The sequence below is a fragment of the Elgaria multicarinata genome, chromosome 21, assembly GCF_023053635.1.
Source record: "Elgaria multicarinata webbii isolate HBS135686 ecotype San Diego chromosome 21, rElgMul1.1.pri, whole genome shotgun sequence".
NCBI lineage: Eukaryota > Metazoa > Chordata > Lepidosauria > Squamata > Anguidae > Elgaria > Elgaria multicarinata.
In genome coordinates this window covers 4,932,030-4,955,879 of record NC_086191.1, presented here as the reverse complement: position 1 = coordinate 4,955,879, position 23,850 = coordinate 4,932,030, and the positions used below count along the sequence as shown (strand labels likewise).

Here is a 23,850-nt window from a genome sequence, read left to right as displayed (position 1 = left end):
GCTTATGATTTTGTGAAATTGTGCTTTAGAAACAATTTGGGCCTGGGAGCTGCAGCGTCCCCCCCCCAAAAAAAATGAAGTCGTGAACTGTTCTCCCATTCAACTCGAATCCTTTAAAACGGGGGCCGTATAATCATAGAATCAAAGAATAGCAGAGTTGGAAGGGGCCTACAAGGCCATCGAGTCCAACCCCCTGCTCAATGCAGGAATCCACCCTAAAGCATCCCTGACAGATGCTTGTCCAGCTGCCTCTTGAATGCCTCCAGTGTGGGAGAGCCCACCACCTCCCTAGGTAACTGATTCCATTGTCGTACTGCTCTAACAGTCAGGAAGTTTTTCCTAATGTCCAGCTGGAATCTGGCTTCCTGTCACTTGAGCCCGTTATTCCGTGTCCTGCACTCTGGGAGGATCGAGAAGAGATCCTGGCCCTCCTCTGTGTGACAACCTTTTAAGTCTTTGAAGAGTGCTCCCATGTCTCCCCTCCATCTTCTCTTCTCCAGGCTAAACATGCCCAGTTCTTTCAGTCTCTCTTCGTAGGGCTTTGTTTCCAGACCCCTGATCATCCTGGTTGCCCTCCTCTGAACATGCTCCAGCTTGTCTGCGTCCTTCTTGAATTGTGGAGCCCAGAACTGGACGCAATACTCTAGGGCTGAATAGAGAGGAACCAGCACCTCACGTGATTTGGAAGCTATACTTCTATTAATGCAGCCCAAAATAGCATTTGCCTTTCTTGCAGCCATATCGCACTGTTGGTGATATGGAACGAAGGGAGTCAACCGCGCCCACCCTGCAAGGCAACCTGTACTGAAAAAATAAACTTAAAATGTTGTCTGCCCAGGCAATCCAAATTGGATAAATGTCACAAAATTGTCCAGCCTTATTTAGCAACATTTATTCTGCAACCCTGGATAGCTGTGTATCAGTTCCACTCGGCACAAAGCTACGGAGGGCTTTGATGGCATCTAGCGTCTTATTCAGCCACCGCCCCATAATCTAGGGTGACCATATTTTAGAAACCAAAAAGGAGGACAACATGGTCGCCCCATAATGCTTTTATTTATTTTATTTATTTATTACATTTATATACCGCCCCATAATCAAAGCTCTCTGGGCAGTTTACAACAGTTAAAAACAGTGAACGTTAAAAACAACAATATCCATTTAAAACGAACGATTCTGGGGTCGGTTAAAAGCTCAGCATATGTTGCTAACCGCCTGGGAGAAGAAAAAAGTCTTGACCTGGCGCCGGAAAGATAGCAGTGTTGGCAGCAGGCGAGCCTCATCAGGGAGATAGTTCCATAATTGGGGGGGGGCACCACTGAAAAGGCCATCTCCCTTGTTGCCACCCTCCGAGCTTCCCTCGGAGTAGGCACCGGGAGGAGGACCTTAGATGTTGAGCGTAGTGTTTGGGTAGGTTCATGTCGGGAGAGGCGTTCCGAAAGGTATTGTGGTCCCAAGCCGTGAAGTTTCGGCAGGTCTTAAGAATATTGTCGCATCCTAAGAGCTGGAAACTTGACTTAAAACAAAGGAAAACTGAAAGCGGAGACTCAAGCCCGCCTTTGCGATTTTAGGGGCTGGAAACATGCGTTCTGTTTTGAAACGAAAGTGGGGTTGCTTAGGAAGTCCGTTTCTGCGGCGTTCTCCACTCCCACAGAATCAGTTGTTCTCTCCCCCTCTTAATCTCACACTCCTGCACTCCTGATCTCCAGCGGTGACTCATCACCACTGCCTCCACCAAAGCGGTAAGCAGATTAGCTAAGAGACCCGTGATCCATGCAATACAAGACTGGGTCAAAGCTTTAATACCTGGGCTTTGGGACTTTCTCCTCAGGGATTGGCGTCCAGGCTGCGTCGGCGTTCTTTTGCTCCTTGAATTTGCCGTTGAACACTCGCTCCACTTCGTCCATGTAGAAGGCGCAGACGGCAGAGCCCGTGATGCTGGGCAGAAGACAAAACAAACAGAGAGCGTCAGCTACCGGGCGGTATAAAAATGCAATAAATAAATAAATCAGTTGCAAAAAGAAACACGTGGCAGGTAAAACACGTCAGCAGAATCAAGCGTTGCGCAAACGAGCAGCCCAGGTTCTGCCAGATGTATTTCAGAAGGCCCTTGCCAAAGAGGCCAGCTTTATGCAGGATGGCAGCTCAGGTTCTGCAAGGTTGATTTGAACAAGCTCGCCAAAGAGGCCAGCTTTTGGGAAACCAGCAGCTCAGGTTTTACAAGGCTTATCTTAAAAAGACTTGCCAAAGAGGCAAGCTTTGTGCAAAATGGCAGCTCAGGTTTTACAAGGTTTATCTTAAAAAGACTTGCCAAAGAGGCAAGCTTTGTGCAAAATGGTAGCTCAGGTTCTGCAAGGCTGATTTGAACACGCTCACCAAAGAGGCAAGCTTTTGGGAAATTAGCAGCTCAGGTTTTACAAGGCTTATCTTAAAAAGACTTGCCAAAGAAGCAAGCTTTGGGCATAATGACAGCTCAGGTTCCGCAAGGCTGATTTGAACACGCTCACCAAAGAGGCAAGCTTTTGGGAAATTAGCAGCTCAGGTTTTACAAGGCTTATCTTAAAAAGACTTGCCAAAGAGGCAAGCTTTGCGCAAAATGGCAGCTCAGGTTCTGCAAGGCTGATTTGAACATGCTTGCCAAAGAGGCAAGCTTTTGGCAAACTAGCAGCTCAGGTTTTACAAGGCTTATCTTAAAAAGACTTGCCAAAGAGGCAAGCTTTGCACAAAATGGCAGCTCAGGTTCCGCAAGGCTGATTTGAACAAGCTCGCAGAAGAGACAAGCCGCCCAGGCTCTGCAATGGCTTCTTTTAAAAAGGGCCTTGCCAAAGAGTCCCGAAAGTTATCCAAACTAAGCTCAGTTTCTCCATGGCTTGGGATGGGCACGGCTTCGCGAGGTTTACCTGTTGGATTGGGTGGTGAAGATGCCAAAGATGGCTGGCCGTCCGTTCACCTGGGTTATGTCCGTGACGGCCTGAAGGACGTCGAAATAGAAGAAGGAGTCGCCAGGCACCGAGCAGTTGAGGCGGGCTTTGAGGAACGACGTCCAGTATTTCTCCAGAACCCGCGGGGATCCGCCCATGTCGTTCTTACAAACCCTTCCCACACGGGAGAAGATAACCTGTGTAAAGGCAAAAAGTAGTAGCAAGGACTGAATTCTCTTCCCATAGACACAAAACCTTAAACCCAGAGGTGCAAAACTTCTTCTAGCCCAAGGGTTGCATTTCAGAGAAGCTCTGAGTGACAGGTGCATTCCAGTGGTGGGTGGGGCTAAAGAGGTGGGGCTAAACTACCCAGAACACCGGCATTTTTCCGCTTAAAGGTCTTACTGCCAGTAATTAATCACCAAATGATTGGATTGTTGGGCAAAGGTGCATCACCAACTAGGGAACCCTGGACGTTTTGAATTTTATTTCCCCTAATATACACATCCTTGGATTGGAGAACTCCATAGCAAAATTCGAACTGAGTTTTGGTTGGCACACTGCAAAATGAGGTGAGTTTGCACTCAAATGTGAGCCAGGCCAATTTCTCCCCTATTCCTATGTCAAATGGGTTTACAACAGATCCATGTCAGTGGTGAAACCCTCCCCTCTGAATCGAGCTAAACCCGAAGCGAGCTGAACCCGAAGCGAGCTGAACCCGAAGCGAGCTGAACCCGAATCGAGCTAAACCCAAAGTGAGCTGAAGCTGAATCGAGCTAAACCTGAAGCAAGCTGAACCCGAAGCGAGCTGAACCCGAATCGAGCTGAACCCGAAGTGAGCTAAACCCAAAGCGAGCTGAACCCGAATTGAGCTGAAGCTGAATTGAGCTAAACCCGAAGCGAGCTAAACCCGAATCAAACTAAACCCAAATCGAGCTAAACCCAAAGTGAGCTAAAACCGAAGCAAGCTAAACTCAGCTCAGGTTTAGACACTCACCCGGCCCAGCGTGGTATACTCCATGGAGATCTCACGGAAGAAGAAATAGATGTAATCGCCGTACTCCAGAGCATGCAGGAAATGGGGTTCTGTAGGAGAAGGGGCATTTAAAAATGTGAGCATGAAGGACATGCAGCAGAGAGGGTAGTCATTGGGGGGCGATATTCCAGGGACATTGAACCAAACTATTTTTGTAAAAGCTCCTGGACATGGGTGGGGCCAAAGGGAATGGCGAGCTGAATTAATTTTTAAGTGTTATTGATTTTGAATTGTTGGATTTCTGTGTAATATAACTGTATTGTTTATGTGTGTGTTTAATTGTAATTTACCATTCCCCAACTGGAACCCTCTGAGTCTGCTGGACTACAACTCCAAGCATCCCCACCATGCTGGCTGGGGGTAATAGGAGTTGTAGTCCAACACATTAGTAGTAGTTTGGGGGAAAACTGGTTCAATCTTATGGTTTCCATTTGTTGGGAAATCCTTGGAAAGACACATCCCAAATGGCACTCCAAAAAATTTAAATGTATGTGTATTTTGCTTGTTTTTGTGGTTTTTAACCTTTGTACATTGTTTTTAAGTGTTTTATCTTATGTGAACCGCCCAGAGAGTTTCGGCTATGGGGCAGTATACAAATGAAATGAGTAATAATAAATAATAAAAATATCTATCTATATATCAGCAGAAATCCACAAACGATTAAAAAAAAAAGCATACACACACAAAGTCATAACTACTAAATGCCCCTTTCCCGCTTTCCCTTGAAAATGGCAAGGAAAATTACTTGGTTCATCCAGTGAATCATAGATTCATAGAATGGTGGAGGCGGAAGGGACCCCAAGGATCATCTAGTTCAACCCTCTGCAGTGTGCAGGGAAACTGAATAAACCATCTCTGAGAAGTGGCTGTCCAGCCTCTTTCTTGAAAGCCTCCAGAGATGGAGAACTCACAGCCTCCGTAAGTGGGGGCCCATCAATGAGTCCTCCGCAGACTCACCTCTCAGCCACTTCGAGTCGTATCTCACAGTCCGGAGCACGGGACTCCGTTCTCCCAAACTTCGGTAGATCACCGCATCGCTGGCCAGGAAGTCAGCCACAGTAGCAGAATACAAGTTCCCTCCTGCGAGGAGGGAGAGATAAAAAAACAGAAAGAAAGTGGAAACAAGGATTTCCATGGGGTTGATTCCAAGATACGGTGGGAAGTGGGAGACTGTGACTATGTGTAAACCTGTCAAGGAATCCTAACTTTAAGAAAGATATTAGGGCTCTGTGGTTTCCATTTATTTCCTCTCCTGAAGCTCTTCAAACTTTTGATCGAAGTCCAGCCCGAGTCCGTAGCCTCGACGCGTCAGTTCACAACACCGTTCTGGGCTGATATTCTAGTTTAGAGAACTAAACCAAACCACTAGAAACGGATGACGTCTCAGGACGTACCAGCAAAAAGTGCGACGTTGGTCTGCTTCGCATCGAAGGGGCAGCGCGCCTGTCCATTTAGCTCCTCCCCTTCCTGTTCCAAGGTGCTGATCTAGGAAGGGGGAGGAGTCAAAGAAGGGGGAGGAGTTAGTGAAAGGCCGATGCCATAAGCCCCGCCCTCCAGAAACAAGAAGGATCCCTCCGCAGAGGGTCCCACAACACCCTTTGTTCCCTAGAGGGGCGTCAAAGAGGACGCCTGGTCCCAGCATGCATTGCAGGTGATGGCAAGGCACACTCGTTGCTCCCCACCAGCGATTCGTCTTTGTACCTTGTAGGTCCGACACACCGGGTTGAAGGCGTTGGTACCACACGCCAAGAGGCTTTGGTTGTTCTTGAGAACCAAGACTTTGATGTAGTTGTAACATTCGTTCTGTGGATGGGTAGAGCAGATAGTTAAGTTTTTGGACCTTCTTGGGGTGCTGGGCTGATCATCCTACCTCACAAAGAGCCAGGCTACTGACCCCGAGCACCATCGGAACTCAGAACTGTATAATAGCTATTGAAATTTTAGACTGTGTCGCTCTTACCTGAAGTTTTCCTCTCATTGCACACTTTCCCATATCCTGAGTCCGCCACGTGAGATGCTGAGAAAAGGATGGAAGGCATAAAGATCAAAACAAAGTGGTGGTGAGTGAAAACCACGTTGGGTTCCACGTAGTGCACCAAACGGTACCCATCCAGAACCGGCTTGAGAGACTGCACAGATCTAGCAGGAATGGTTTCTAGGTAGTACATTGTCCCCAAATCAGAGAAGGGTTCTAGACAGCACATAGGCAATCCAATAAGAACGACCGCTCGCAGCAACTACTATAGATTCTAGGTAGTTCAATCAGGGAAGGCAGCAGGTAAAACACTCCTACAGGAACAGGCTGTACGTAGCTCATAGAAGCTACCATAGGTTCTAGAAAGCTCAGTCAGGGAGTGGTTTTAGGTAGCACATAAAATATCACAGCAGTTCTAGGTCGCTCCTATAAATTACCATGGGTTCTAGGTAGCTCAATCATTTCGAAAGGTTTTCACCAGCACAAAAGATAGCCCAGGGGCTTGTATTATCTGTAGCTCAAAAGAACTGTCCAATAGAACAAGGATTTGGGTGGTGTACGGAATATGGTAGGAGGCCAGCATTCTCAACCTAGGGATCAGGGATCAGGTGACCCGCGGGGGCCAATAGGATTCCACCTGGTTCTATAAAGCAGGTAACACTGCTCTTTCGCACTCAGAAATATCACTAATGGTTAACGGAAAGTAAAGCATCTCTGGACACAGAATTGCATACCCCCGCCCAGTTTCCAGACAACCAATCCTGTCTACACCAGCGAGGACTCCTTCAGGCTGATGTTGCGATGTCTGACGCTATTTCACCCTGCCATGTCGTGACCGTTCTTGACTTCTGCTGCTTCTTGGAATTACCTAGCAGAAGGAACAGGGGACAATTTTCTTTGGTCCCCATTTTAAAGCGAACTAACCTTATTCACACTTCCTAGACTAATATGTGGATTGTTACAGAGCCATCCTTTGGGCTACGCACTGCTTTAAAATGGGCAATGCAGCTTTGGGCTCAAAAACGGCATGCAAAATGCATGTACTTGGGTTAGATTGAGCACAAAACTGGCTACGTTAGGGAACGTTGCACACAAAAATAAGTGCACAGATGCACGCTTTTAAAAACATAAATAAACCGCAGTCTGATGCGGAAATTGAATGGAGCAGATTTAGGACTGAATATCGATCCGGACAGGCGTTCAAAATGCATATCACAGTGGAAACATGATGTATTTGGGGAAATTGCTCGCAGGAGCACGTGTACAAGGCGCGATTGCGTGCAAACATGGTTATATCTTAGCAAAAACGGGCACAAAAGTGCGTACACATTTTCAGGAGGGCTTAAAAAGAAATAAATAACAAACGGATGCCAAAATGAGTGAGGGAGGAAGCAGCAGCCAGGCACCTCTCCATCGTGCCTGGGTCCAGCTCCAGCTGAGAGCCCCCTCCCTCCTGCTGCCAACTGTCACTGCAGAGGCCTCCAGTGAGGGAGGAAGCAGCAGCCAGGCACCTCTCCATCGTGCCTGGGTCCAGCTCCAGCTGAGAGCCCCCTCCCTCCTGCTGCCAACTGTCACTGCAGAGGCCTCCAGTGAGGGAGGAAGCAGCAGCCAGGCACCTCTCCATCGTGCCTGGGTCCAGCTCCAGCTGAGAGCCCCCTCCCTCCTGCTACGAACTGTCTCTGCAGAGGCCACCAGTGAGGGAGGAAGCAGCAGCCAGGCACCTCTCCGTCGTGCCTGGGTCCAGCTCCAGCTGAGAGCCCCCTCCCTCCTGCTGTCAACTGTAACTGCTGAACTTTGCAACTAAGATTGTAGTGCCTGAATTTGCTTTCCTTTCCCCCCTCCTCCTCCTCCTCCTCCCTCCCAATCCCCTTTCCTTTTGTGTCATGTCTTTTAGATTGTAAGCCTGTGGGCAGGGACTGTCAAGAAATACTTTTGTAAGCCGCCGTGAGAGCCTTTTTTGGCTGAATGGCGGCATAAAAATCCTTAAATAAATAAAAATAAATAAATAAAATGGGAGGAAAGAGTCTTCAGATCAGAAAAAGGAGAAAATGAAATTGACAGGTGTTTTTTTCCTTTCCTATCCCTATGTGGGGAGAAGCAGCGGACGGTATGGGAGTTGGTTTATATCTTGGAAAACCAAGAGTCTGTATCTCACCCTGATTGGAGAGAAGTCGTCCTTGGTCCGTCGGAGATCAAAGGCATAGACGTGGTCTCTAGTGGCCGGGGCGGTGGTGGTGAAGGAGAGAGAGAGAGAGAGAGAGAAATAGTGGCTCATAGCTGAACTTGTTGCTGGAGACATGGGAGCTAAAGATTGCTGTTTTGCTTTGGATGTTTAAACTGAATCTGAGCCTCTAGGCCGGGCCAGTGATAAGGGAAAGGAGGCTGTGTGGTGTAGTGGAGAGAGTGTAGGGTTTTGACCTGGGTTCAAATCCCCCACTCACCTATGAAATGCATTTGCTGACCTCTCCCATAATAATGGAACCCAGTGAGGTCCTCCCATGAAGCTGATGGGTGGGAGATCCAGGACAGATCGAAGGAAGGACTTCTTCGCACAGCGCAGAGTTAAATTATGGAACTCACAACCACCAGATGTCGTGACGGCCACCAATTTGGATGGCTTGAAAAGGGGGGTTGGATAAATTCCTGGAGGAGGTGGCAATCAATGGCTACTAGTCCTGGTGGTGAAACACTGCCTCCAGGATTAGAGGCAGGATGCTGGGGAACATGGGTAGGAGGGTATTGTTGCACTCACATCCTGCTTTTGGGTTTCCTGTAGGCAGCTGCCTGGCCACTGTGTGAACAGAGTGCTGGACTAGATGGACCCTTGGTCTGATCCAGCAGGGCTTAGGACCCGTGTCTGCTTGCTATTCCTCCAGTTTAACCCACCTTGCAGGGTTGTCGTATATGTGTGTGGGGGGAGGAACCAAGTACTCATTTAATAAAACATTTGCATCTTGCTATTTTGACCCAAACGTGGGAAGCTTTCTAATCAAGGTTCCCTGCAAGACATGGTTTCCTCTTTATTATGGCATTACACACTCCGCTGCTGGGTCTTTAGGCTCAAAGAGACCCTAATCCTGGCTCATCAGAGACCTCCGAAGTTGGGATGCGAGAAAACAAAATGGCCGCTGGCAAAACAAAATGGCCGCCGGCAAAACAAAATGGCCGCCGGCAAAACAAAATGGCCGCCAACACCGCCTGGGTCACACCGCCACTTACCGGGCAGCAATGAAAAGGGTCTGGTTGAGTTGCAGCATGATCTGGAAATCCAGTCCCAGCTGGGCTGTGTCATTGTCCCCCGCAAGGCCTCTGAAATAAGGGTACTGGGCCGTTCCTGGTTGGGAGAAAGAATGAGCTACGATTTTTAAAAATGCATTTTAAAATAAACGTCAAGGAGGAGTTGTCCTTCCCTATTTTTATTTATTTGTTACGGAAATGTATTCACTGCTTTCCGCAAAGGTGTCAAAGCCGTGAACCGGAAATGCAACGGGTATCCAAAGGGCAAGAAACGGATCAATAAAACAGCACGATACAAAATGAATCGACAGGAAAACTGCGCACGCTGCTGTGTGCTAAAAGCCATGGCTTGGCCGGGTCACACTTCAGGGAAAGTCTGTGTAAAGAGCACCACACTTCAAGAAGGACACAGACAAGCTGGAGCGTGTTCAGAGGAGGGCAACGAGGAGGATCAGGGGTCTGGAAACAAAGCCCTATGAGGAGAGACTGAAAGTACTGGGCATGTTTAACTTGGTTAAAAGAAGACTGAGGGGAGACATGAGAGCACTCTTCAAATACTTGAACCATTGTCACACAGAGGAGGGCCAGGATCTCTTCTCGATCCTCCCAGAGTGCAGGACGCGGAATAAGGGGCTCAAGTTATAGGAAGCCAGATTCCAGCTGGACAGCAGGAAAAACTTCCTGACTGTTAGAGCGGTACAGCAATGGAATCAGTTACCTGGGGAGGTTGTGGGCTCTCCCACACTAGAGGCCTTCAAGAGGCAGCTGGACAGCCATCTTTCAGGGATGCTTTGGGGTGGATTCCTGCATTGAGCAGGGGGTTGGACTCGATGGCCTTATAGGCCCCTTCCAACTCTAATATTCTATAATTCTATGAACCACTTTCCTTTCATGTTTAGCCTGGAGAAGAGAAGATTGAGGGGGAGACATGACTGCACTCTTCAAATTCTTAAAAGGTTGTCACACAGAGGAGGGCCGGGATCTCTTCTTGATCATCCCAGAGTACAGGACACAGAATAATGGGGCTCAAGTGACAGGAAGCCAGATTATGTCTGGACGTCAGGAAAAACTTCCTGACTGTTAGAGCAGTATGACAATGTGACCCATGACTTAGGGAGGTGGTGGGCTCTCCCACACTAGAGGCCTTCAAGGTGCAGCTGGACAGCCATCTTTCAGGGATGCTTTAGGGTGGATTCCTGCACTGAGCAGGGGATTCGAAGGACAGAATTGGACAGAATTGTGGAGGCCTCACCCGGCCCTCCGTGCTATTTCCAATCAAGGTGGGAAGCAACACCGGTTGAAAACCGGCCTGGTTTTATCGTGCGAGTATTTAAAAAGCAGATAAAAAAAGGCAAATAAAAATAGAGGGGACGCGTTCGGACACACAGTCACCACTGCAGGGTGGGTGGAATTCGCCCGCCCTCCAAGAATACCGGGTTGCACTCACCTGCCACGCTGACAGTATTAAGCGGAGTCAAGTCCTTCGGAAAGGAAGCTGCAGACGCCAAGAAGAAAAAAAGAACAGGAGGGAGAAAAGAAAGGAGCATTCTCGGGACGATCCTGGAAGGAGACCGGAACCGAGGCAAGCACGTCCTAGGAACGAAACATTCTTCTGTCAGCGCTCCCTGGAAGAGAGAGAGAGAGAGGAAAGAGGGCAATATTTTTACATCTTCCTTTATTTCCTTTTATTTTATTTTATCTAAATCCGAGGTTCCAAATTCCACTCCATTGTGACATCCCTGAGATAATCCACTTCTTCGCCTCCTTTCAGGACCACGTTCCTCTTCCTGCGGGAGAGAATCCCAGTGTTCCAAAGCCACCACTGATAAGGCCCCGCTTTTATGTTTTGCGGAAGAAAGCACATGTAAGAGGCCTTCAAACCTCCTAAAAGCTACAGGTATCCTTCTTTTAGCAAGATCAGGCTGCTTTCTGCCCAGAGCAGGGCCTTATCTGTGGTGGGTCCGGAGTGACGGAATTCTCTTTCCAGTGGAAACCATTTTATTTCATTGGACTTTTTGGGATGATTGCTTCCCATTTATGCTGTGTATGTTTTGGATTAAAAAAAAAACCCATTCTTTTGTTTTTCTATTTGAATTACTTATATGTTTGTTTATTCTATTATTATTATTATTATTATTATTATTATTATTATTATTATTATTATTATTATTATTATTTCGTTTCTATACTGACGAACAGCCGAAGCTCTCCGGGCAGTTTACAACAATTCAACCCAACTTTATCTCAAAGAAGGTTTATTATTATTATTATAGTAAGAAATCACAGCAGCTGGGAAACTCCATCTGTAGGAAACAAATCACACCTTTAAACCGCACTCCCTGAGATTTTAGATTTTGGAAGACAGTCTCGAAATATTGCAAGTGAGATAAACAATTGAGCTATCCAGGGTGGGGGGTGGGCTTTATGCTCCAATTGTAGGTGTACCATGGCAGGCAGGCTACTACTGTAAGGCCTGGAAGAGGAAAAGGCACTCTGTGCATGCTCAGCTGCTCTCAATGCAACGCTTCGGAGCTGTAGCACCAAGAACAGATAAAGGCGTTCCACCCACAGTTTCTGGGGTGCAGCTGTGGCTACGATTAAACCCCCTCAAACTGTTCCATGCTCCCCCTTCAAAGAAAAGATGGCCATCAAGAGTTCATTGACAGCACCTGAATAAACACACTACCCAACGCTATAAATATCGTGATATTCACTACTCGACTGCTTCATTTAAGAAGTAAACAGTGTGTGTCACTTCCCTGCGGTCCGTTCCTGCCCCACCTGTGCCTTTTACGCAGCCAAGGGTCAGCACACAGCAACTGGCATCAGGGATAGAATTTCCCTGGAAGTTCCCTTCCGCACCTCCGATGGATCTCGGGTTTCACAAACGTCTGGGGGAACGGGGGGAACAGGCTCGAAGACCCAAAGGTTAGCTGGGGGTACGACGCGGCACAATGGCTGATAGCCAGATGTTGTAAACGGGTTAGTATCGAAAACGGGTGCCAGATCGCTCTCCTCGAGAAATTGACGCAAACGTTAAGGATAGCGCAAGGACAACCAAATGAAGACAAATTTGAAGGGTTTTGGGAGGAAATTCGTTGAATTTGTAAAGGAATGCCTCCGTCGGCATATACACGGCTAGGGCAATCGTAGATCTAAGGAAATGAGGCTGCCTTTCCCACAAGGCTGAAAGAAAACTTGGTCCGTTAATGGGAGATCAAGGGATGTAAGAGTGGTAAGCAATGTGTTCTACGTGGGGCTGCCTTTGAAAACTGACTTTTGTAACCAGAACTAAAGAGAAAGAAAAAATATTTTCAGAATGAAAGGAGGAGGAGGAGAGGGAGAAGGAGGAGGAGGAGGAGAGGGAGAAGGAGGAGGAGGAGAAGAAGAAGGAGGAGGAGGAAGAGAAGGAGAAGAGGGAAGAGGAGGAGAAGGAAGAGAAGAAGGAGAAGAGGGAAAAGGAGGAGGAGAAGGAGGAGGAGAAGAAGAGGGAAGAGGAGGAGGAGGAGGAGGAAGAGGAGGAAAAGAGAAGAAAGGAGGAGGAGGAGGAGGAGGAGGAGGAGGAGGAGGAGGAGGAGGAGGAGAAGAAGAAGAAGAAGAAGAAGAAGAAGAAGAAGAAGAAGAAGAAGAAGAAGAAGAAGAAGAAGAAGAAGAAGAAGAAGACAGCAAGGATTTATGGAAATGAGGGCATCCCTGTAAGATTCTTCTCCAACTTTAGGTTTGCTTGGTCCCGTCTTCTTTCGGGAAGCAAACAACCCAAGGGCGATAGGAGGTGTGACGTCCGTACGTAGTGCTTGGAAATTCTTATGTACAGCTGCAAGCACTAAACCATTAGTCCTTGCGGTGCGTACGAAGCGCTTATTAGGTACAGCTAAGTGCTAAACAATGATCCTTTGTGGCAGGTACGAAGCTCTTCCTATGTACAGCTTCGGGCTTTCAACAACTGTTAGTCTTTGCCATCTGTACCAAGCGCCAATTACATACAGCTCCAAGCACCATTACGTAGCGCTCCTTGCGGTGTGCTAATTATGTACAACGTTAAGCACGGAACAATTAGCCTTGGCGGTGCATATGAAGCACTTATGATGTCCGAAGTGCTAAAGAACGGGCAGCATTTATAGCACCGTTTGAAGCACTTTCTACGTACAGCTCCTAGCGCAAAAACAAAAAGAGAGAAGAAAAGGGTTCGCATTTACGCAGTTCCAACTATTACAGCACGTGCATTGCCGCTCGATTGCTTTTACTCAGCGTTGCTCAGCCGAGAAGATGCAAAAATAATGAAAACACACACACACCCCTACCCACGCGCAGGAAGTACAAATTAGGGGTGTGCACGGACCCCCCACTCCGCTTCACTTTCAGATCCGCCATTTTCGGATCGGGCCGCTCCGCCCCGCCCCCACTCCGCTCCGCTCAGAGCTCCGGATCCGGATCGGAGCTCCGTTCCCCCCCATAGGGGGGGTTACCGGGCCCTGCCGCCATCTCTGCCCATGCGGCGACGGCGGCAGAGCCCGGTAAGGGACCAAGGGAGAGGGGGACCTTACCTGCCTCCGTCCGTGGTCCGTCGCCGTCTTCAATTGAGCCCGCGGTTCCACCAGGAAGTCTGGGCCGCAAGCGGCCCAGACTTCCTGCTGGAACCACGGGCTAAATTGAAGACGCTGACGGACCACGGATGGAGGCAGGTAAGGGAGAAGAGGGCGGAGGGGTTACCGGGCCCTGCTGGAACCACGGGCTCAATTGAAGACGCTGACGGACCGCGGACGGAGGCAGGTAAGGGAGAGGAGGGTGGGGGGACAGCGGCAGGGCCTGGTAAACCCCACTTACCTTTCCGGCGGAGCTCCGGATCGAGGCGAAGGATCCGCCTTCACCTCGATCCTCTTCGCCACGCTCCGCCGGCCCCCCAATCCTCTTCGCCTCCGCCTTAAGGGCAGGCGAAGCCCCCCGCTCCGCTCCTGCTTCTATGGTCCGATTAGAAGCGGAGCACATCCCTAGTACAAATCAACAAAATCAAGTTAACAGAATTACAAAACATCCGGCATAAAAACAGCAACCAGGGACTACGGAAAACCCGAAGAGGGGCTCCACGACCGAATCACAGTCCCTTCACAAGAATCCTGACCCTAGGACGACGTTAGGAAAAGCATCCGCTAAAAATGTTCAACACTCTAGCACAAAACCAGCCAAAGTGTTAGCGCCGGGTAATTATTGCTAGCACTTATAGGAGCTATCAGGTTCCTATTACATATAGCCGGGGGTGTGTGTGTGGCCTCCCAAGTGTCATTGGACTCCAACTCCCATAAGCCCCAGCCTAGATGGCCAAGGGCCCTGGAAGATGGGAGTTGGAGTCCCACAATATCTGAGGATCACAGGTCTCACATTTCCTAGTGCATTTATAAAATGTCTTACATCCAGCACTGTTTTTTCCAAATAGGCATCAATCATGGTATGGTATAAAGGGGAAGAAATCGTTGAAGATAAATGGCTGTGATATTCCGATAGACTAAATGAGCTTTATATATGCTGGGCATGGGGCGGTTATTTTCGTACTGTGTTGGGAAGGGAAGGTTATCTAATGTCCAAGGATTACGGGTCTTGCTTACTCTGACAGATTTTTTTATGCGCTTTCTGGGCGTACGAGATAGGGGAGTGTTGACATTGTTTTTGCATTCAGAAAGCATTCCCCGTCATCGCAGAAATCTTTACAACAACCCTGTAAGGCAGGCTAGAATGACGTCCATTTCTGCCGGTGGGTAAAGGTGAGGCTGAGAGAAGGTGAATTTGCCTTACGGCCACCTAACACAGGCTCTTCACAAAGGTGAGATCAGGACGTCCAATTCGGCACGTTTTTAAAACGTTCCCAAAACATGCACTTTTTTGAAATGTACTCGTTTTGAAATCTATGCATTCTTCTCCCACGACTGAAGCACATTTCTACATTTATTTATTTATTGAAATGGACTTGTTTTGAAATTTATTTATTTATTTAAAACATTTCGTGGCCGCCTTTCAGGGCAGAAGTCACCACGAAGTGCCTCACAACAATAAAATCCATAAAAACGGTTAAAATATGAAAAGAAAATTTTAAAAAACCACGATCACAATAAAATAGCAACTAAAAGCAATAAAACAGCCTTCCTCAACCTGGGGCGCTCCAGATGTGTTGGACTGCACCTCCCAGAATGCCCCAGCCTGGCTGGGGCATTCTGGGAGTTGTAGTCCAACACATCTGGAGCGCCCCAGGTTGAGGAAGGCTGCAATAAAACCAACAAGAAAACCATCAGGAACAACATTAGTAGCAATAACAGTACTCCCTCGATCCGGAGGGAGAGGCAGGTAACAAATAAATAAATATATTATTATCATCACCATCATCATCATCATCATCGGAAGGCCACGGCAAAATAAAATGTTTTTAAGGCCTTCTTAAAAGCCTGCAAGGATGGTGCATGGCGGAGTTTGTTCCAGAAGTTTAGAGCCACTGCAGAGAAGGCCCCGTCCCATGTGGAAATAACCCCGAACACAGGATGCCGGTGTTGAATTTGGGGCGCCATTCAAGTCGGCAGACAAGACAGCTCGGATCTACAAAATCAACTATGCATCATGCATTGTATAAATTAGCTTGGGGGAGGGGAGAAATTGTTATAATGGTTGCGGGGAGGACAAGGAAGAAGAAAAAGGAAAAGACATTGCAACTGCAGATGTTGGAGAATTCCATAGCGAAAGCAAATGAGTTCTCCGAACCATGGATTCAACAGCAGCCTAGCTTTTCCTGAGTCCGCGGATTTGCGGACCATTTTTTCCCCACTTTCCAAATTTTGCGCAAATTTAGTATCAGAAAAAAAACGTAAAAACAAAACAAAAACCCACTGAACAAAAATGAACATTTTGCCTACAGTTTAAAGCGCGACAATGCACATTTGAGGGTGTGTGTGTCATTTGCATTCTGGGGGATTTGCGCATTTTCGCAAGTCCGAATGAGAATTTGCGCAAATTCGGGAACGTGAAAAAACATCCAATTCCGTCCATGGCGACCCACGAAACGCGGACGGGAATGGATTTTACACAATCCGTACATCCCCAAGGGCACGTTTGCTGTCCTTTGTCCCTTTCGACTCTTGTCTTGCCGCTTGTCATATTTGGGACTGTAAGTTCCATGGGAGCAGAGACTTTTTCCCAGCCAGCAGATGAAGCACGGTTATAGCGCCATACACAATTGTAATTCACAGTAATTAAAAGACACAGGCAGCCTCCGGCCACCAACAGAGGAGATTTGGTTTCTGCCCACCCCTGGTACTAATTATCCCCCCTCCTCGGTAAGCACGTCACAAAGGAAGATGCATAGAGGCCTGGTGACGTGGGTTGGACCTCCTTTGGGAACCAGCTGTCGCTTTTTCGACGTTTACCTGGCTTAGCCTTGGATCCTTTGGGATGATACGAGGGGAGGGCGAGGGAGGGGGGATGGAATATTGTTTTGATGCCAAAGACCCAGATGTGACTCCAGTTAGTCCAGAAAAAATGCTATACAGTCACATGCAAAGACAAAGTCTATCTATCTATCTATCTATCTATCTATCTATCTATCTATAAATAACCCGGTGTCCTCTGTCATAGAATCATAGAATAGCAGAGTTGGAAGGGGCCTACAAGGCCATCGAGTCCAACCCCCTGCTCAATACAGGAATCCACCTTACATTTTATTTATTTATTTATTTATTTATTTATTTATTTATTTATTTATTTATTACATTTCTATACCGCCCAATAGCCAAAGCATCCCTGACAGATGGTTGTCCAGCTGCCTCTTAAAGGCCTCTAGTGTGGGAGAGCCCACCACCTCCCTAGGTAACCAGTTCCATTGTCGTACTGCTCTAACAGTCAGGAAGTTTTTCCTGATGTCCAGCTGGAATCTGGCTTCCTTTAACTTGAGCCCGTTACTCCGTGTCCTGCACTCTGGGAGGATTGAGAAGAGATCCTGGCCCTCCTCTGTGTGCCAACCTTTCAAGTATTTGAAGAGTGCTCTCATGTCTCCCCTCAATCTTCTCTTCTCCAGGCGAAACATGCCCAGTTCTTTCCGTCTCTCCTCATAGGGCTTTGTTTCCAGACCCCTGATCAGCGTGGTTGCCCTCCTCTGAACGCGCTCCAGCTTGTCTGCGTCCTTCTTGAAGTGTGGAGCCCAGAACTGGACGCTTCAGACTATAACTCCCTCCTGGATGAGGATGATGGGATGAGGATGATGGGAGCTGTGGTCCAACTCCCCTGAAGATCACCAAGTTGGGGAAGGGTGCATTTAATAGGCACAATTTCCCCCTGACCCAGAGTGGAGCACTTCACTGCCTTGGGTAAGCCGCTAAAGGCACAAGAGCATACCAGGGGTGTGGGAGTTGGCAAACATCTGCGGAGCGATATGAAGGCGGATAGGAAGGGGGAGAAAAGTGATCTTCGCACATTTAGCTCCGTCTGTAGTCTCTACTTCCTCAAATGACTCCGCCCTTTCTGCCTTACTGCCCCGTCGGCCTGGACTTTTTATTCTCAATTAAGCTTTTGACCCGACCTCTTAGTTTCTCTCCCCGGTTACTCTCTGCCTCCACTTCTCCCCGACTTCTTCTGTTGACTCTCTGGAGTCACTCTCTAGATTGCCATCCCCTTGGGGCAGAGGCCTGTCGTCCTTGGCTTTGCTACGTCTCGTGCACATCAACGAAGATCAGAATTTTTTTAAAGGCAACATATTGCTCCGTTTTTTTAAATCCTGAAACGGTTATTCTATTGCCATATCACCTGGGAGTGAATTCACCATGCAAAGGAGAAAGCAGAGGCCGTGGAAAAGGAATTAAGAAAGCTGAATGAAGTGAACTCAAATTTAGGGAGATTAATTAACGCATGTCCAAATGACCCCCAAATGCAACACTATATCTGCAGACCAAGGGGCTGAGATTAATACTACCAGCACCGCTTTCTATAACCCCCATCCCAAACCTGGATGGGTTCAGAACAACCAAAAAGCATTTAATTCTCATGGCACTCAGCTATCCATCAGCCGGCCCCGGGCAAGCCGCTTATCCTGACTGGAGGCCTACCTCGCAAGGCTGCTGTGAAATCAAGACAGCCCAATTTGCAAATGGGACGAAAACGCAAGAAGGGCCCACAGATGGAACTTGGAGGGAGAAGAAACCACAGCAGATTTCAACTGCCAGTAGGGCCGGGGCAAAATGCCCAGAGTGATGGGGGCAAGTTGCCAGCTTTTATAAATAGCCAAGGAGCAGAAAGGGGATGTGGGGTTTTGCCATGGATGGCAATGAAACAGCCGTGTGATATTTATGGAGACAGGATCACCTAGACAGGGAAGGGAGGGCAGGAGTGCTATGGCAGTGCGATATGGCTGCAAGAAAGGCAAATGCTATTTTGGGCTGCATGAATAGAAGTGTAGCTTCCAAATCGCGTGAGGTGCTGGTTCCTCTCTATTCGGCCCTGGTTAGGCCTCATCTAGAGTATTGCGTCCAGTTCTGGGCTCCATAATTCAAGAAGGATGCAGACAAGCTGGAGCGTGTTCAGAGGAGGGCAACCAGGAGGATCAGGGGTCTGGAAACAAAGTCCTATGAGGAGAGACTGAAAGAACTGGGCATGTTTAGCCTGGAGAAGAGAAGATGGAGGGGAGACATGATAGCACTCTTCAAAGACTTAAAAGGTTGTCACACAGGGGACGGCCAGGATCTCTGCTTGATCCTCCCAGAGTGCAGGACACGGAATAATGGGCTCAAGTTACAGGAAGCCTGGACATTAGGAAAAACTTCCTGCTAGAGCAGTACGACAATGGAACCAGTGACCTAGGGAGGTGGTGGGCTCTCCCACACTGGAGGCCTTCAAGAGGCAGCTGGACAACCATCTGTCAGGGAAGCTTTAGGGTGGATTCCTGCATTGAGCAGGGGGTTGGACTCGATGGCTTTATAGGCCTTTATGGACCTACTATTCTATGATTCTATGAAATTCAGCAGCAGGGAAACTGTGCGCCGAAATGCATTTTACTGAGGAGGGGGTTCAGAGGAGGGGTCTGGAAATAAAATCGTACAAGGAGAGACTGAAAGATCTGGGCATGTTTAGCCTGGAGAAGAGAAGACTGAGGGGCGACATGATAGCACTCTTCAAACACTTAAAAGGTGGTCACACAGGGGAGGGCCAGGATCTCTTCTCGATCCTCCCAGAGTGCAGGACACGGAATAACAGGCTCAAGTTAAAGGAAGCCAGATTCCGGCTGGACATTAGGAAAAACTTCCTCCCTGTTAGAGCAGTACGGCAATGGAACCAGTTACCTAGGGAGGTTGTGGGCTCTCCCATACTAGAGGCCTTCAAGAGGCAGCTGGACAACCATCTGTCAGGGATGCTTTAAGGTGGATTCCTGCATTGAGCAGGGGGTTGGACTCGATGGCCTTAGAGGCTCCTTCCAACTCTACTTTTCTATGATTCTATGAGATAAGCCAAAGGCAGGAGAAAACCAGGCTCTGCTGTTTTTGCAAGGAGAGGAGAAGCCAAGCAAGGGTTGGACAGAGAGAGAAAGAAAGAGATTCTTGGCTTGAGCGGAGGGTGGGGGGAAGGCATGCTCCTAGTCCTCATGGTGGACGAGAAAGGGTTCTTTTTGTTCTCCCATTCCCAGCCTCGCCTGGGAAATAACGCCTCCCCGGGCACCCCCCTCCAACCCAATCCGCCAAACACGTTTGCAATTAACTTCACCTCTGGCTCCCCCCTCCCTGAAACGCCCCCCCCCCCAGTTTCCATGCTAACAATCGACCAACAGAAATGAGTTTGCAAGCAGCAACAAGCCAGGAACGCAGCCAACCCAACGCTGGCTTCCCTCCCTCCACCGCTGCTGCTGTTGATACACACATTTCTCTCGTACAGCCTGAAAATTAATTTCTACCGAGATCTACTCGCTTGAAGTCATCTTAATCTCTCAATGTGGCACTCACAAGTCGGGGGCATTTTAAACTTTTTTAATACGCACACACACACACACATATATATATTTCCCAAGACGCTGACGAGGTGACAAGATCTCGGACGCTGGATTTGTTTACACTTCTTATATTGAACTTTCCAGCTGGTATATAATTAGAATCCAGACATCAGGGCAAGCCGGGGTGCTGGTGGTCAGATTTAATAATAATTCTATATTTATCTTTTATACCGAGGGGAGGAAAAGAGATTTCAAAGGGTAGTAGGCAACGTTAGTCCGACTCAGAGTAGACCCATTGAAATGAATGGGAATTTCATCAGTCACAACTAGAATCAAAGAAGAGCAGAGTTGGAAGGGTTCTCTAAGGTCATCCAATCCAACCCCCTGCTCAGTGCAGGAATCCACCTTAAAGCATCCCTGACAGGTGGTTGTCCAGCTGCCTCTTGGAGGCCTCTAGGGTGGGAGAGCCCACCACCTCCCTAGGTAACTGATGTCCCATTCGTTTCAGCGGGTTTACTCGAAGAGGAACTAACATTGATGCTGTCCAAAGCATTGCGGTAAAGGAAGTGAGAGGCAGAGATGGGGTCTGCGCGGAGGCAACGTTACCATCCCACGGAGCGTGTCCACACTTTCGGCTGGTGGACGGGGGTGGCAAGGTGTCCTATTTTACGGAGGGCAGTCCTTTATTGGAGGAGCCTACTTTGAAGCACACGGTCTTTTAACGTCAAATCCGCTTCGGCGAAACTCTTGGGCGGGGCGCATTCCCAGGACGGGTGGGTCTGAAGCCAAAAAGGGGCAGGGCCTAAAATACCGTCCTAATTTCGATCAAAGCTTTTACCACCAGCCAGAGACGTCAGAGAAATCCACAAGAGATTCAAATGAACTCAGAATTCTATGAATCTGATGTGCGAATTCCGCAGTAAACCAGTTTTCTTCTGAGTCACACGAATTCCATGGTCTCGTAGACCGTGTTTTCACTTTTTTGGGGGGGGATTTGCACTAATTCACATTAGCAAACACGCACATCAGTGCAAGCGCATAGCAGTTAATGCGCATCACTGCTCATCTGCACTAATTGATACAAACTGGTGCATTCTGCGCAACGGCGCAAAAATTCTACTGCAAAGTTGCGCAAATGCGAAACCGTGCAATTGCAAATTCGTGCAATTAAAACAAAATTCTGGTCGAAAACCCCAACAATTTTGTCAAGGAGAGGCCGACAGAAATAATAATAATAATAATAATAATAATAATAATAATAATACATTTGTATCCCGCCTTCTATCACTAGGATCTCAGGGTGGCATTCAGATAAAATCATACAATATAAAACAATAAATACACACAGCTAAAAACAAATTAAACCATGAATCAAGTTAAAAGCAGATAATAATAATAATAATAATAATAATAATAATAATAATAATGTTTTATTGAGCACTTCGCTGTTTGTTGTTCTGTTTTCTATTTGTATTATATATTTTTAACTGTTTGTACAGTGTTTTTGTCATTTTAATGTTTGCAATCCACCCAGAGAACCTTGGCTATTGGGGGATTAAAAATATAATCAATCAATCAATCAATCAAGCCCTATGAGGAGAGACTGAAAGAACTGGGCATGTTTAGCCTGGAGAAGAGAAGGCTGAGGGAAGACATGAGAGCACTCTTCAAATACTTAAAAGGTTGTCACACAGAGGAGGGCCAGCATCTCTTCTCGATCCCCCCAGAGTGCAGGACACGGAATAACGGGCTCAAGTTAAAGGAAGCCAGATTCTAGCTGGACATCAGGAAAAACTTCCTGACTGTTAGAGCAGTATGACAATGGAATCGGTTACCTAGGGAGGTTGTGGGCTCTCCCACACTAGAGGCCTTCAAGAGGCATCTGGACAACCCATCTGTCGGGGATGCTTTAGGGTGGATTCCTGCATTGAGCAGGGGGGTGGACTCGATGGCCTTATAGGCCCCTTCCAACTCTACTATTCTATGATTCTATGATTCTATAAATAAAGCAGAGTAGGGGCCTTTAAGATGCCCATCCCCAGTGCACCTGGGTGGGAAGGCCGAACAGACAAAAGGCATGGGTCACCTGGCACACACCTCCCCCAACCCAGGGTGAGAGCAACTGCGTTTCCATCCAAACAACAACACAACATAAATTTGCATCCTCTATACCAGCGTTCCCCAACTTGGCATCCTCTAAATCTGCTGGACTACATCTCTGATGCTGGCTGGGGATAATGGGAGATGTATTCTGACACAACCAGATGGCGCCTGGGTCAAGGAAGGGCGATCTCTACTTATCAGCATGTACAAAGTGTACGCAACGCTGTGTCCCCTTTTCGGGCAACCTGTAAGCGGCTCTATTACCCATGAAGCTTTGGGTGTTGTCAATCCCACTGGCTGAGCTCCGAAAGCCCATGTTCCACTGCTTCGCCTTTGGGCTTCCTCTATCGCGAGACTCTCAAGATGGCCTCCCAGAGGGCCTGTGTAGCTGAGAGGCAACCGTGCGTTTGAGGATTCAGAAACTATAAACGCACTAATGGGCGAAAGCTAAAGATGTTTATTAAGCAGGAAGAGATTAACAAAGCAGAAGAAAGCACTAAAGCACAAGATTATAAGTTGCCGGGGGGATGCAATCAAACTATGGCAACGGATGTGCCTCCAAAGTCAGGGCGAGCCTAAGACATTTTGCTGCCTGAAGCAGAGCACCAAACGGTGCCCTCCACCCACCCAGCCAAGTCAAGGTGCATAGTATGGGTGTGCTCTGCTCCGTTACGGATCCCCAAATCCAAAGCGGAGCAGGCTGATCCGGACCTCCTAAGCCCAGTTTGCGATCGGATCGGGGGGGGGGGGGTATCCGGATCGGACCGAAGCGATTCGGACTGTTCCGAAGCTTTGGAGCCAGGTGAGTAGGGAGGGGAGGTTACCTGGCTACCCCGTCCGCTGCTGCCGCGGTCCATACGGCAGAGCAACAGCGGCAGAGCCAGGTAAGTGGGGAATCATAGAATAGTGGAGTTGGAAGGGGCCTATAAGGCCATCGAGTCCAACCCCCTGCTCAGTGCAGGAATCCACCTTAAAGCATCCCTGGCAGATGGCTGTCCAGCCGCCTCTTGAAGGCCTCAAGTGTGGGAGAGTCCACCACTTCCCTAAGTCATGGGTTCCGTTGTCATACTGCTCTAACAGTCAGGACGTTTTTCCTGATGTCCAGCTAAAATCTGGCTTCCTGTCACTTCAGCCCATTATTCCGTGTCCTGCATTCTGGGGTGATGGAGAAGAGTATTTGAAGAGTGCTCTCATGTCTCCCCTCAATCTTCTCTTCTCCAGGCTAAACATGCCCAGTTCTTTCAGTCTCTCTTCATAGGGCCTTGTTTCCAGACCCCTGATCATCCTGGTTGCCCTCCTCTGAACGTGTAGCAGAAAATGCCATCAGCACTTCTCCCCGTCCAGGGAAACAGAAATATAACAACGACAAGGTATGCGGCAGGGTCTTGCTATTTACTGTTTTACTCTGTACAGCACCATGTACTCTGATGGTGCTATATAAATAAATAATAATAATAATAATAATAATAATAATAATAATAATAACAATTTGCTGCCCCCCTTACGACACCTCAAATTTGCTGCCAGAGGCAACTGCCTCACCTTGCCTCGTGATAGGGCCGGCTCTGTCCAATGGCAGCCCCTGAGCCTTTCAGGATTACCCTGCACTGAAATCCTCACCTGGGAGCATCTC

The 23,850-nt window shown here is 48.0% G+C and overlaps 3 protein-coding genes across 4 annotated transcripts in view; 2 read left to right on the top strand and 1 right to left on the bottom strand.

Moving 5' to 3' along the window:
• Positions 1 to 23,850, top strand: part of PSMD4 (proteasome 26S subunit ubiquitin receptor, non-ATPase 4) — a 331,723-nt gene that overhangs the window by 3,243 nt on the left and 304,630 nt on the right. The gene's annotated exons all lie outside the window — the stretch shown is intronic.
• The window catches only part of BNIPL (BCL2 interacting protein like), a 276,141-nt gene that overhangs the window by 175,375 nt on the left and 76,916 nt on the right, over positions 1 to 23,850 (top strand). The gene's annotated exons all lie outside the window — the stretch shown is intronic.
• Positions 1 to 23,850, bottom strand: part of SEMA6C (semaphorin 6C) — a 117,037-nt gene that overhangs the window by 38,301 nt on the left and 54,886 nt on the right. For both annotated transcript variants that reach the window (XM_063145715.1, XM_063145716.1), the window contains exons 2-11: positions 10,617 to 10,794; positions 9,152 to 9,266; positions 8,088 to 8,145; positions 5,918 to 5,974; positions 5,659 to 5,760; positions 5,352 to 5,442; positions 4,915 to 5,037; positions 3,919 to 4,007; positions 2,901 to 3,118; positions 1,807 to 1,938 (exon numbers count right to left, since the gene is read on the bottom strand). In XM_063145715.1, the coding sequence (XP_063001785.1) occupies positions 1,807 to 1,938; positions 2,901 to 3,118; positions 3,919 to 4,007; positions 4,915 to 5,037; positions 5,352 to 5,442; positions 5,659 to 5,760; positions 5,918 to 5,974; positions 8,088 to 8,145; positions 9,152 to 9,266; positions 10,617 to 10,716 (1,085 nt within the window). In that variant the 5' untranslated portion in view covers positions 10,717 to 10,794. The remainder of the gene's footprint in view (positions 1 to 1,806; positions 1,939 to 2,900; positions 3,119 to 3,918; positions 4,008 to 4,914; positions 5,038 to 5,351; positions 5,443 to 5,658; positions 5,761 to 5,917; positions 5,975 to 8,087; positions 8,146 to 9,151; positions 9,267 to 10,616; positions 10,795 to 23,850) is intronic.